This window comes from Balaenoptera physalus, assembly GCF_965194825.1.
Source record: "Balaenoptera physalus genome assembly, chromosome: 16".
Classification (NCBI taxonomy): Eukaryota; Metazoa; Chordata; class Mammalia; order Artiodactyla; family Balaenopteridae; genus Balaenoptera; species Balaenoptera physalus.
In genome coordinates this window covers 1,013,299-1,026,610 of record NC_138898.1, presented here as the reverse complement: position 1 = coordinate 1,026,610, position 13,312 = coordinate 1,013,299, and the positions used below count along the sequence as shown (strand labels likewise).

Here is a 13,312-nt window from a genome sequence, read left to right as displayed (position 1 = left end):
CCCTGACACCACAGGACCCCTCCTCCATGCAGCCGCCTTTAAGCAGAGGGCGCGCCGAGGTCTCCATCCAGCTCCACCCGGGCCCCGCCAGGGTATGGACGACCCGGCGGGGGCACTGGGGACTGGGGAGCCCAGGGGCTGTTTAGGGAACGAATTCTGCAGCCGGCGTTAGCGTCCGCTCACCTCTAGGCAAGCAAGAAAACAAACATAAAACAGACTTGGGAGCCGAAAAGCCTGGCCGGGGTCTTCTTGCGGCCGCGGCCCAGCTCCTTTGAAAACGACAGCTGCGGGGCCGGGTCGGGGCTCATCCCGCAGCAGCGGAGCTGCGGCGCGGGGGTCCTGGAGCAGTCAGAGGGGGAAGGTGCCGGGCGCGGTGCGTCCTCGGGGACACGCCCCCCCAGAGCGCGGCCGGGAGGTTTGGCAAGAGCGGCCGACGGGGGCCAAAAACGCGCTCCAAAGCGAGGGCCACGACCCGCCAAGGTGGGCTACGCTCTGTCCCGCGCTCCGCGGGTGGCTCAGGGGAGGACCACCTGCCCGGGGGTCGCGCCCATCCTGGTTTTCTTTTTGAGGTTGAGCGGCGGCGCCCGGACAAGCACGTTTGGTCACCCCCGTCCCGTCTCCAGGGTCGATGGCTGGGGCGTCGGGAGCGTGCCCATTGGGCGCTGCGGGCTCCCGGGCATGGATTCCAGCGCCCCGCTGTCCGGTTCAATCCCGCGCCCGGATGGGCTTTGCGCTTCCCGCGGGCCCAAAAGTTCAGCACGCAAGGGCTGGAAGCGAGGTCTGGCCGCCTTCTCCCCGTGGGCGGGGTCCGGTGGGGGCAGGGTGACACAGTCACGGGGGCAAGGTAAAATCAAGGACGCGTGCGGAAGGAAGGGGTGGCCCGGGGCCCTTACGGCTTCCCGTTACAGTGTTTGCAAAGCGCCGAGGGCGTCCCGGAGAAGGCGGCGCACTTGTCTGGGCAGGGCAGCGCGGCGCCGGCGGAGAAGGGGTACACGGCGGCCTGGCCGAAGGGCGTCAAGGGCGCGGCGGCCACCGGAGCGGCCAAGCCCTGGCCCTGGTTGAGGTAGGCCACGAGGCGCCGCATCTCGTCCAGGGCCTGCGCCTGCATGAGGATGTAGTTCTTGGCGAGCAGCAGCGTGGCGATCTTGGAGAGCTTGCGCACCGACGGGCTGTGCGCGTAGGGGATGACGGCGCGCAGCCCGTCCAGCGCGTCGTTGAGGTCGTGCATGCGCCGCCGCTCCCGCGCGTTGATGCTCAGCCGCAGCGAGCGCTGCTCCCGGGGCCGCCGCCGCCCGTCCGCCGCGCCCCCGGGCCCGCGCCGCCGCCGCCGCTGCTCGAAGGCGTCATCCTCGTCGCCGCTCTGCTCGCCGCTGCTCTCGGCCGCCGCGGCCGGAGCTCGGGGCGCGGGCGCCGCGGGGAGGTCGCCGCCCGGGCCCGGCGCGCCGTAGCCGCGGGCCGCCTCGGGCCCCCGGGCCGCCCCGTAGGCGAGGCCCACCGCCGCCGCCGCGTAGCCGTGGCTCAGCGCCAGGTACGCGTCCCCCGACAGCGACTTGAGCTCGGCCATGGCCGCGCCTCCGGGGCCCGAGGGCTCGCCGGGCAGGCAGGTGCTCATGCGGCCCGGCCCGCGCCGCCCCGGGGTCCGCGCGCGCTCCGGCCGCTGCCGCCGCCTGGGTGCCTTTCCCGGCTGGCGCGTCCGTCCTGCAGTCGGTCGGTCCCGGGGCCTCCCCGCGCCGGGGCCTCTGGGTCCCGCCTCGGCCCCGCCTCCTGGTCGCCTCCGCCTCCTTCTCCTCCTCCTCCCCCTCTCTCGTCTCTTTCCTTTCCCCCCGACCCCCTCCTCCCCACCTCTCGCTGCCGCGCGCAGGTCTGGGCTGCGGAGGGCTCTACCTTCCCCTTGCGCCGCTCCTGCTTTAAGGTGCGGAGGCGCCCTCTGGGACTTCGCGGCCGTCCAATCAGAGGGGACTTGGTGACCGCCTCTTCCCGGAGCCCAGCTCCAACGGCGGCGCCGACCGATGGCCAGGGGTGGGCGCCGCCGGGATGGAAGGAGCTGGAGGTCTGGTTGGAGACGGTTGTGGAAGCCGTGGGACCCGGAGAGCTGTTCCCGCTTCCCGACGTCTCCAGCTTCTGCCTCCTGCCGCCCCCGGGGGTCGCCGTCACTGTACGCCCCCGTCCCTCGTGGGCACGCGCCTCAGGCCGCCTTGTCCTCGTCTTCGGTACCATTTGCAGGAGCCACTCCCGCGTCGCGCAGGCAGGGATCGGAGCAGGGAGCGCGCAGCCCACCGCGGACGCCTGACCCGCCGAGGCCGGAGGAGGTGCGGAGCGCACGCCCGGGGCGCGTGGTGGGCGCCCTCCAGGAGCGGCCTCACAGCTGGGTAACCCGCGGGGCAAAGGGCGCGCTCCGAACGCCCTGAGGCCCGGCTGGGCTGGGCCTTCCCTGCAGCTGGCCCTTTCCTGGGTCTCCAGCCCCCGCCGCGCAGCTTCCGGGGACAAGTGCGTCCTGAAGTTGTTTCCACGCTCCCTGAAGTGTTAGTGGTTTGAGGCAGGGATCGGAGATTTAAGGACAAAAACCTCTTGTTTAGGCAAAACCTTGTTTCAATTCTCTGCTATTTCCGGTGAAAGGTTTTTTCCATGGCTTGCCCTACCACAGAGGGGGAATTTTCTCAGTTTTCTACTGGGGGGGGGGGGCCGAGGGCTCCACCATGAAGTTGGGGAGGATGGCAGCTCTGCTGGAGAAAGCAGATGGGGGCTGCACCGGCGAGAGGCTGGGGCGGGGGCGGGTCCTCTGTCCTGGCCTGAGTCTCAGCCAAGAAACCCCTCCAGGGACGGCTGTGGTGCCCCCAGGTGGGCGTCAGACCAGGGGTGTTGTCTGAGCACCTGCGGGGCCCCGGGATGCATGATGCCCGGTTCGGCAACTTCCCCGCTGGCCTGGGCCAGGGAGGGTGTGGGGGCTGGTCATTGGGCGCAGCTCGCCTCAGGGTGACGCGCTGGCCGAGCTGGGGTTGCCACCCAGGAGAGTGGTTCCTTTTTCAAACCTGGGTCCCTGTTTTGTGCAGCGGTTGTGGGAAGGTTTAGGGCATCGGTGCACGGCCAGCGCAACGCCACCTGACCTTTCTCCACATTCTACGTGCAGTGAGCACACACTGGCCGCAGTGCTTCGGCAGAGTTTCCAGAGGTGCTTCCTCCTCTCGGATTGAGCCCCATCTGGGGGAATCCTGCCAGCCTCGGGACTCACCTTTTCAATCCTTCCAATGGGAGATGAAGGACCCCAAACTTTCTCCAGGTGGGAAGGTGCCTGGAGGTCTTGTGGAGTTGGTGGGTGATGGTTGCTTCCCACTCAGTCAAGAGATGGGTGTCACCCTGGCCTCCAGCTCAGTACTGCCTGGGAACCACTCATCAGGCCCTGCTGTGTGACCTTGACAGAGTAGCTTAACCTCTCTGTTCTCCAGGCTTCACCAGGGAGAGGAGTAACAGAGGTGATCTCTGTGTTGTCGAGTGCTCGGGGAAGGTGAGCAGGTGCAGCGAATGGATGAGAGCTGTGTGCGCTCTGGAAGGTTCTGGAAATCCAGCACTGAGGGGGATGCTGGCTCTCAAGGGCTTCCATGCTGGATGGGAGGAGACAGGCACAAGCACGTGGCTCATCAGTCGTGGGAAACACCAGAGTCTCTGTGCTCTGGGCCCTGCGGATGGATGAGGGGAGGGGAGCCCAGGGCTGATGCTCAGGGCAGGCCTCGTCCACCAGCCTGTCCCGCTGGGACTGAAGGTGGGCTCCAGGACAAGAAGGGTCGGGGGGGCTCTCTCCAAGGAGCCCCTGCACTGCCTCCTGGGCTGAGGTCAGGCACGGGCAGGGCCGTGGGGACAGCCCGGCATGGACAGGCCGCCATGGTGTTTGGGCCGTGGTCTGAAGGGTGAGTGGGTGTCAGTTAGGCCAAGCACCTAGGGTGGGGGAGCACCCCGGGGGGCAGGGGGCTTACAGGCTGTTGGAAGGGGCGTGGCACATTGGAGGGGGCAGCAGGGGGCCAGGGTGGGGCCCAGACCCAGGGGCGGCCAGTCCGGTGGGCAGTTTGGTCTTCGCTGGGAGGGCAGAGGCCGCCACCGTAGGAGCTCAGGGAAGCGTTTTCTGCAGACCACTGCTCCCTCTGTGGTCAGGGGGTTTGGGGCACTTCCTCCCGGCTGTCCCTCCAGGCCTGGCAGAGCTGCCAGAGGTGACAGGGGACATGGAGAGAGGTGGGCCAGCTCCACTGTTACCCCCGCGGCCGACATGAGTGGTGCGGCCTGATGGGGGCCGATGACCTCCTACCTCTGGGACTCAGGGCTGGAGGGGGGGTGTTGAGGGGGTGGGTATGCTGTGGACAGATTGAGTGTGAGGGCGTTTGAACCACCCAGGGGGTGTCTGACAGGCCTTCACGGGGACATGGAAACGTCGTCAGAGCATTCAGTAATTGAAGCCACAGGCACCCCGGATATTGGCTTTCAAAAGAGGGGCTGGAGTAGAGCCCCTGCTGTGGCTGCAGGTCAACATCACCAGGAGATTAAATTAAATCCGACGTTGGGCCCGGGCCAGGGGGGTCTGACAGTGTCAGTCTGGGGTCCAGCCTGGCCTTTGGGATGTCTACACTTCAGGCCAGGAAGCGAGGGCTCTGGGCCAGTTTCTGAACCTTCAGCAGCTCAGAGAAGGGCGGGATGCGGGGTGGGGGGGCGCGGGGCTTCCTCTGGGGTCCCAGACCCTCAAGCAGCCTCCCCGGAGGGCCCATCCGGGCGATGCTCAGCCGCAAATCTTGAAAGCGCAGGGAGAGGCATGGTTTTTGGTCAGACGCCGCCACCTGCTGGCCACCTGGGAGATTGCGTGCCACCCGCTGGCCCTGCTGGTTAATGCTCGTTCTCAGGCCCTCCCGAACCCTGTCCACACAAGCCTCACCTCCTGTCCACAACAGGGAGAGGCGGGGCACAGCGAGAAGCCCCCCTCTCTGACTTCGGAGGTGGGGGCTCCAGAGGCCAGCGCTTCACCAGAATCAGGTAAAAGACAAGGCACCCAAGCATGGCTGCTGGACATAGACCCACTGGCTTCTTTGGGGGCCACGCCAGCCTTGGGGCGGAAGATGCCACCTTCCACAGTTGGGCATGAGAACCCCGCTCAACTTGCCACCACCTGTTCGGAGGGTATTCCTCATTCCTTATATAATTTCTGAGGTTTCAACAGTTTCATTCCAATCGTCACTGACAAGCAGCTTGTTTTACATTAAGAAGTCCCATGGCCACTCTTGGGCTGAAAGAGGCCCAAAGAATATTGATTTCAAACCTCTTCATGTTTTTATTGGTTTTGTTTTGCATCCCCACACTTGCTTTTGGGTTGTGATTTTTTTTCTGCGGTATTTCCTAAGTGCAGAAGGCTAAACGCGGTCATGGCTCTTTGCTGTTTGGTGTGGACAGTTCCTCCGGGGTGAGGTCTCTGGGGGGAGGCCGAGGGCAGCAGGTTGGGGGAGCCAAGACAGCCTCGGGCCCCGCCAGGCAGGGAAGAGGCTCAGCGGACGCTCCTTTGGGGCCGCCTTGGTCCCGCGTCTCAGCTGAGACTCCGCCCCTGCCCCCGTTGTTTCCATGGGTCTCTGGTGATGGAGCGCCAGTCCCGAGGCTCATTTTAGGGGCTTGTGTCTCCGTGTACCTCTCGCCAAGTGCCTCTGGGTAGCACTTGGTAATTGTCCTTTAAGTCCCCCGAGTTGCGCCTCAGAACCTCGGTTGGCAGCTCTGGCCTCTGACCGTCCGCAGTCTCCATGTCCCCCTGGGGGGAAGGTAAAGAAAGATGGTCCCCAATCCACTTACAAGAACCTGTTTTTGTTCAAGTTGTTTTTAGAAACCCCACAAAACTACCACCTCCTGCATTTGGACGGGACTTGACAGTTTACAAAGCCCTCACTCCCCCCTCCCTTATTCCCCCCACCCCACTAACGGACACCGTGCCAGGTTAGTCCAGGGTGATGAAAAGAAATTTTTAAAAAAACCCAGCTTTACTGAGATATAATTCGCGTACTATACGTTTCCCCCCACTTAAAGTTTAAGATTCAAGGTTTTTAGTTTATTCACAGTGTCACTGACAGTGTCCATCGTGACAGTCTATTCCAGGGCACGTTCTTCATCCCAAAAAGACCCGTATCCGTTACCTATCACCCCTGTTCCTCCCTTTGCAGATGAAGCCCATGGCAACGAACAATCTGCTTTCTGTCTCTATGGATTTGCCTGCTTTGGACGTTGCGTGTAAATGGATTCGTACGCTATGTGGCCTTTTGTGACTGGCTTATCTCGCTGAGCATGTTTCCCAGGTTCATCCACATTGCAGGACAGGAGGTTTCAATGCCACATGAGCTGCTGGCTCGTGGGCTCTGGGTGGGGAATGGAGGAGACAGTCCCCCGGTACTGACCGTCTCCCGAATGCTGCTCACGACTCTCACATCATGTCCCACCAACTGGAACTTCCGATCCCCGAAGAGGTAGTCCCTGCCGGGTGTTCGGGTGGGATGCATGGAATGCATCAGCCTGAATTTATCTCCCCAAACAGACTCCTTGGTTAGTGGCACAACCTGACCTGGAGTAATAAAAAGAGAGCTACTGAGTCCGCATGAAAACTCGGGGAGGAAGCAGGGGGCCCCCAGGGTTCTGGCGCAGGTGGCTTCAGCTCTGACCTTCCTTGCATGTTCTCTGCCCCCTTTTCTCCATCAGCACACAGATTCCTGGCTGACCTGATCTCCTTCCACTTAAGATGCCTGGTAGCTCCCAGTCACCAGCGGGATAGAGCCCTGCCCCTTGGGGCATTCCAGGTCCTTTACACCTGCCCATCCCCACGCGTGAGCCACATCCCGTGTTGCCGCCGGCACCAGCCAGGTGGGCTACACTGGCGCCAGTGATGTGGGATGTTTCTGGTTTCTGTACTTTGGCTTTGGCCATCTGCCCACCTGGAACACCCCTGCCCATTCCACAGGGCTGGACGCACCTCTCTTCCCAGAAGCCCTCCTGACACCCTCCCCCAACTGGACAAGATATCCATCCACCGCGGTTCATTAGAAGCGACAGGCTTGGCCAAAAGGCTCGTGACATTCAATCAAGGCTCATGAACACTGCTTGCTTCTCCAGGTTTAGACCCGGAGCCTTTAAATTCCTCTGAAACAGTGTTAGAAGATTTCCTCATAGGAAAGCTAGTCTAAATTTTGTAAATAAATCTCGGGTGAAATATCCAGATATATACTTCTTGGTTTTTCCTTGTTGATTTCTAATCTTATCTCATTGTGGTCAATGAACATGGCTCATATATAATAAGTGATGGGAATTTTATTGGGCATAGTTGAAATTTTATATATAGATATTCAATCAAGCATACTGTGTTGTTCAAATCCTTTATATTCTTTTTGTGTGTGTGTGTATTTGTCTGATAGATGCTGAAAGAGCCGTGATAAAGTCTTTTACCATATTATTGAATATATCAGACAAAAATGGACAGATGGCGAGGAAAAACTGACAACCGCCCATAAAGCCCTTCTACTGGGAACTTTAAGATTCATCTGACAAATTTGTTCCCCAAAGACATTAATATGGTTACTTATTTTCTTTGTTCAAACTTGGTTTAGACTCAGCATATGGTCAATCAAAAATTTTTATACACTTTTTTTTAAAAGAGTAGATTTATTTATTTATTTATTTAGGCTGCGCCGGGTATTAGTTGTGGCATGCGGACTCTCAGTTGTGGCGTGCATGTGGGATCTAGTTCCCCGACCAGGGATCGAACCCGGGCCCCCTGCATTGGGAGCTCAGAGTCTTACCCACTGGACCCCCAGGGAAGTCCCTAAAGAGTAGTTTTAAAGTTTACAGAAGAATGGATGGGAAAGTACAAAGTTCCCACATACCCCTTCCCCCACCCCACCCTCAGTGTCCCTTATTATTAACATCTTGCACTGGTTGCTACATTTGTTACAACTGGTGAACCAATAAATACATCATTATTACCTAAAATCCATAGTTTACATTACGGTTCACTCTTTGTGTTGTACTCTACAGGTTTTTACAAAGGTATAATGACATGTATCCACCACACAGAATAGTTTCATGGCCCTAAAAATCTCCTGTTCCCCACTTCTTTGTCCCTCTCTCCCTCACCCCAAGCCTCTGTGACTATCTCATCTGCTCAATTTTTGTAAACTTTTTTGGGGAGTGTGGTGTTCTTTATAAATTAATTTGCTTGGGGGTTTCCCTGGTGGCACAGTGGTTAAGACTCCGTGCTCCCAATGCAGGGGGCCTGGGTTCGATCCCTGGTTGGGGAACTAGATATGCCGCAACTAAAAAACCCCACATGCCACAATGAAGATCCCGCGTGCCTCAACTAAGACCCGGCACAGCCAAAATAAATAAATATTAAACAAATTAATTTGATCAAATGTATTGAGTGCATTGTTAACAATGTCTATATACCTACAAATACCTGTCTATTTCTTCTGTTAGCTGTTGGCAATTGTGAGTAAAGTTGCTATAAACATCCGTGTGCTTTACAGCTGGTACCGCAGAAACACGGAAGATCAGGAGACACTACTGGGAACGAGACACCATGCGTTGGACACATCTGAAGAAATGGGTAAGTTCCAAGAAACAGACAACCTACCAGCACTGAATTACGAAAAAACAGAAAATGTGAGCAAACCAATCACCAGTAAGGAGACTGAATCAGTAATTAAAAACCTCCCAACATAGAAGAGCCCAGGACCATGGTTTCTCTGGTGAATTTTACCAAACATTTAAAGAGGAATTAACACGACTTCTCAAAATCTCACAAAAACTTGAAGAGGAAGGAACACTTCCAAACTCATTTTACGAGGCCAGCATTGCGCTGATAACAAAGCCAGACAAGGACAGGAGAGAAGAAAGTCACAGGCCAGTACCCCTGATGGGAAATAAACAAAAGGCAGAGGTCTCCTGCAAGGCCCATGTCCCTCCCCCCGCCCCTGCTGGGTGGCCTCGCCTGGTCCTGCCATGGCCCTCCCAGTCCTCGCCCCTGTCAGCCCGCTTAGCTGTGCTGGGCCTCGCCTGCCCCCCCTAGAGAGTGACTTCCCAGCCCTCCCTGAGGTCCCCGAGGGGCCCTGGGCCCCTGCTGAGCACTTAATGGGTGTGGGTGTGAGTGGCGGGCTCTGCGTGGGCAGGGGGGCTGCCCAGGGGAGGTCTCGTGGTGCCGGCTAGGGGGCAGCTTGGGTGCCCAGGGCAAGACCCCTGCCCCCACCCAGCTCCTCTGACTGGGGGAGGGGGAGGAGGGCCGCCACTTAGGGGCCGTCTGCCTTCTGGCCTCCAGGGGGCAGCAAGCCCCTGGCTTTGTGTGGCCAAGTCCAGGGGAGTTTTGGGGATCCTGGTGTCCGAGTTTGGCCTTGGCTGCCCTTGGGCCAGACCGCAGGCCCTGGACCCTCTGGAGTAAGGGGGGTGTAGCCAGGAGGGCGGCCAGTGCTGGGCTCTGCACAGTGGCCCAGAAGGGGGGGGACGGGTGCCTGCTGTCCCCACCTCTGACCCCCCAGCCCCACCGTCCTGCTCTGGATGCAGCAGCCTCGGGTCAGGGTGAGCTCCGGAGCGGGTGCTGCGGACACCAGCAGCAGGTCTGGGCACACTGAGCTGGGAGGGCAGTGGAGCGGGCTGGGGGCGGGCGTTTGTGCGAAGCCTGCCTGGTGCCGGAAGGGAGGTGGGTCCAGCCGCAGGGAGGGGCTGGAGTCAGCGTCAGGCACAGACAGACGGTGCTCAGGACCCAGGCCCCAGAGGCAGGCTACTGGCAGCCCACCCTGGACCCCCCACTCTGTCCTCACCTGTAAAATGGGTAAACCGAGGCCCAGCTGTGGCACCTGCCTCTCGGGCGCCGTGGGCTTAGGCGAGTCTGGGGAGGGTCCCATGTGCGCCACCCGCCCCGCGCACTGCGGCAGGTCAGCCCCGCTGGGATGACCGCCACGTGGACCTGGCCGTCCAGGAGGCCCTTGCTCTTCCACGGGCCTCCTGAGTGGGAGGCCAACCATTTCCCCTTCCGCAAAGTGGGGTAGTGAGGCCAAGAGGTCGCCTGGAGAGGCCGTGGAGGTCGGTCTCCCATGCTGGGGGTCCCCCTCTCCTCGGCCCCTCAGCCTGGACGCACCACTTCTGAGCCCTGATGCGTGGTGCGTGTCCAGGTGTGGGGACCCGACATTGGGCTAGTGGTCCTGACGGTCCCGGGACATGCGTGCCCTGGGCGCTGTCCTGGCATCGGACGCCCCCCCCACCCCCACCCCAGACATGCAGTCCTGCGTCACCGTCGGTCTGAGCTCCCTGCCCACAGCTGCGTGGGTGACTGGTGCCCACGGGCTGTGTCCTGGCTGCCATATTCGCATTAGACCCCGTGTGGATGCCTGGACGTGGGCCGTCGCTGGTCGGCGGTGCTGTGAGGAAAGTCCGTCTGTCCATGTGTCCGTCCAGCTCTGGCCCGTGAGCCCCATCATCTGTGGAGTTTGGCAGGTGTCCCCTGGGGTCCTCTGCGGGCAGGGCTTCATCTGATGAAGCACAGGGCAGTTTGTCTCAATGATGTTGAATTGTCTGTTTTCCATTTACTGAGGATCTTTTGGCGTCTTTGTGTTTATTTACGTCTTTTCCTCTTCAATGCTTTTTGGTTTTCAAAATCCACCTCTTCTACAAGTTTTGTTGGCTTGTGTTTGTCCCATCTCTTCTTGTTTCTTTTTTCCCTCTTTTCCTGCATCATTTTGGATTGAGTTTTCAAATGATTCCCTTTTTACCTTTACTGTTGGCTTCTGAGATTTTCCTCCGCATTTTACATCCTCAGTGGTTGATCCTTCACACTCGGCAGGTGTAGAATGCACGTCTCCAAATGGCCACGCGTTCTTTAACCAGCCATGTGCCCGTCATGTATACATGACTGTATACATTTACCACCCTCAGCCTTTGTGCTACGACTGTCATACATTTTACCGCATCTACAGATGTTATAATCCCCACAGCACATTATTAGTATTTTTGCCTTCAACAGTCAGTTATCTTTGAAAAATCAAAAATGATTGTAACAGTTTTTCTATTTATCCACGTCTTTTGCACATCTGGCCCACTTTCCTCTTTTGTGTAGACCCATCCGATCACCTTCCTTCTGCCTGAAAAACTTTAATCTGTCTTGTGCGTGCCCCGGGGCTGACTTTTTGTTCGTTGGTTTAGAAAAACTTCATTGCGAGGATATTTTTGCTGGATGGAGCGGTTAGCTGGATAGATTTCCTTTTTCTGTCAGCACTTGCAATAAGTCACCTCTGAGTCTTCTAACCTGTGTGGTTCCACAAGAATCCTGCTCTAATTCAGACTTCTGTACCTCTCTATGTCATTTGTCTGTTTTCTTTGATGGCTTAAGAGTTTCCTTCCTCATTGGTTTTTGACAGTTTTGTTAGGCTTGTGGTGGTTTCTTATGTTTATTCTGCTTGGGGTTCGTCAAGCTTCTTCAATCTCTGGATTTTCAACAGATTTGGAAAATTGACCATCACATTTTAGGGTATATTTTTCTGTCCCTCCACCACCCTAATATTGCCCACATGCCACTGATATTCTGCTCTTTTTTTTTTCTTTATCTTTTTCTCTTCTATGGGCTTCCTTTTGGATATTAATATTGCTATGTCTTCAAATTCACTTTTTTTTTTTCTTTGCAAAGTCTAATCTGCTGTTAATTCTGTCCATTCTGTTTTTTTTTTTTTTTGCTTCAGTTGTATTTTTTATCTCTGGAATTGACTTTGGGTTTTTAGAGGTCTTCTTCTCCCCATTACCTGGAACCCGGGGCTTCTGAGGCTTTGATGTTTATTGAACAACGGAGGGGCAGGTTCTGCAGACACTGTGCTCCTTGCCAGGCACCAGCGACCTCTTTTCCTCCTGTTCTACAGAAGGGTCAGCGTGGCCCGGGTCACACGGCCCTCGGGGCAGAGCCCGAGCTTGTGCTGGCATCTGTCTGGCTACAGAGCGGGATCAGGGGCACCCTGGGCTTGAAACCCCGGCTGGGAGGGTGCAGAGTCCTGGGCGGGAGTGCTGCACTCTCACCTGGGGGACTTGAGGTCCACCTGGCTCTGCCCTCTTCCCCCCATCCCCATGTCCTGTGTCTCACGTGGGCGAGTTCTGGATGGCCGTGGCCGCAGCTGTCTGCATCAGGGCCTCCAGCAGGTGTGAGGGGAGCCTGGATGGACAACGGGTCTGCGAGGATGTGGAGACCTGCATGCCTGGACCCTTTGAAGGCAGGAGGAGAGGAGCCGGTCTCCCCCGAACGTCCCCTTCCACACATCACACACGGCCCAGGAGCCTGGCCTGGGCCCTGGCCTGAGCCCCGGAGCTGCCCTGGCTGCATCGCTCCCCGGCAGCCCTTCCGGCCGCAGCATCCGGGGGCCTGCGGTGTGTGTGGAGGCGTGATGCCTGCAGCAGCCCGGGGACCCTGGAGGCGTGTCAGTGGCTGATTCTTACTTCCATGGCCCCCACATTGTTGCACAAATGATTCTGTACTTGGTTAAGGTTAAATATTAATACATAGAAAATTTAAAAAAGAGATATTCAGCCCCCTAAACAATTACTTATGGCACAATTAAAAGCAAATGAATGGTGTTTGTTGGAGCAAGTTTGGTGGCTGGAGTCTTGGGGTCAGGAGGGAGATTGCCCGTGATGGGGGGCAGGGAGCCCGTATGGCCTGGCCCCCTGCTTCTTTAAGTGGGTGTTTGCCATTTATCACGGTGAGGCAGGTGGGAGTGGGTCCTTCTCCTTCCAGACCCACAAACATGAGGCACAGCCTCTGACATGACCCTCCGCCCCTCCTCAGTTTCCATGGGGGGTGGGAAGGGGGGGTCCAAGCATCAGAGTGTGAGCAGCATGGGGGCGCTGGGGTCCAGAGGTCTGTGTGTAGGGCATTGACTCAGCCAACACCTTAGCTTCCTGGTACTGACTCTGTGACCGTCTGGCTTCTCTTTAAGTCATGACCTGCTGGAATCCAGTCACTTTTGATGGAAGGAATCCTGACTAATTCAAACTGGTTTAAGAAGAAAGGGACCTCTGGAGTTTTCAGCTATGTGAACCAAGGATGGCTTCAGGCACAGATGGATCTAGGTGCCCTGATGATGGCACGAGGACTCTTCCCCATCTCTCAGCTCGGCTTGTTCTGTGCTGACTTTGCTCTCAGGCAGGTGGGCCCCCCAGTGTGTCAGGAGCTGCAGGTTAACATCCTACCAGCTCAGCAGCCCCAAGGGAAGCAGGTGCTTCATTTCCCTTCTAGTGTCCGCTCTCTCGGCCTGAAAATTCTACCCAGAGTCTCGTTCCCTAC

General features: G+C 57.9%; 1 protein-coding gene across 1 annotated transcript; it reads right to left on the bottom strand.

Moving 5' to 3' along the window:
* Nucleotides 1-518: 518 nt before the first annotated feature.
* Nucleotides 519-1,612, bottom strand: BHLHE23 (basic helix-loop-helix family member e23; the record flags this gene model as incomplete). Its single annotated transcript, XM_082429234.1, has 1 exon — nt 519-1,612. One exon carries the CDS (start codon nt 1,610-1,612, stop codon nt 890-892), a length of 723 nt encoding a protein of 240 aa, XP_082285360.1. The 3' UTR covers nt 519-889.
* Nucleotides 1,613-13,312: the final 11,700 nt, after the last annotated feature.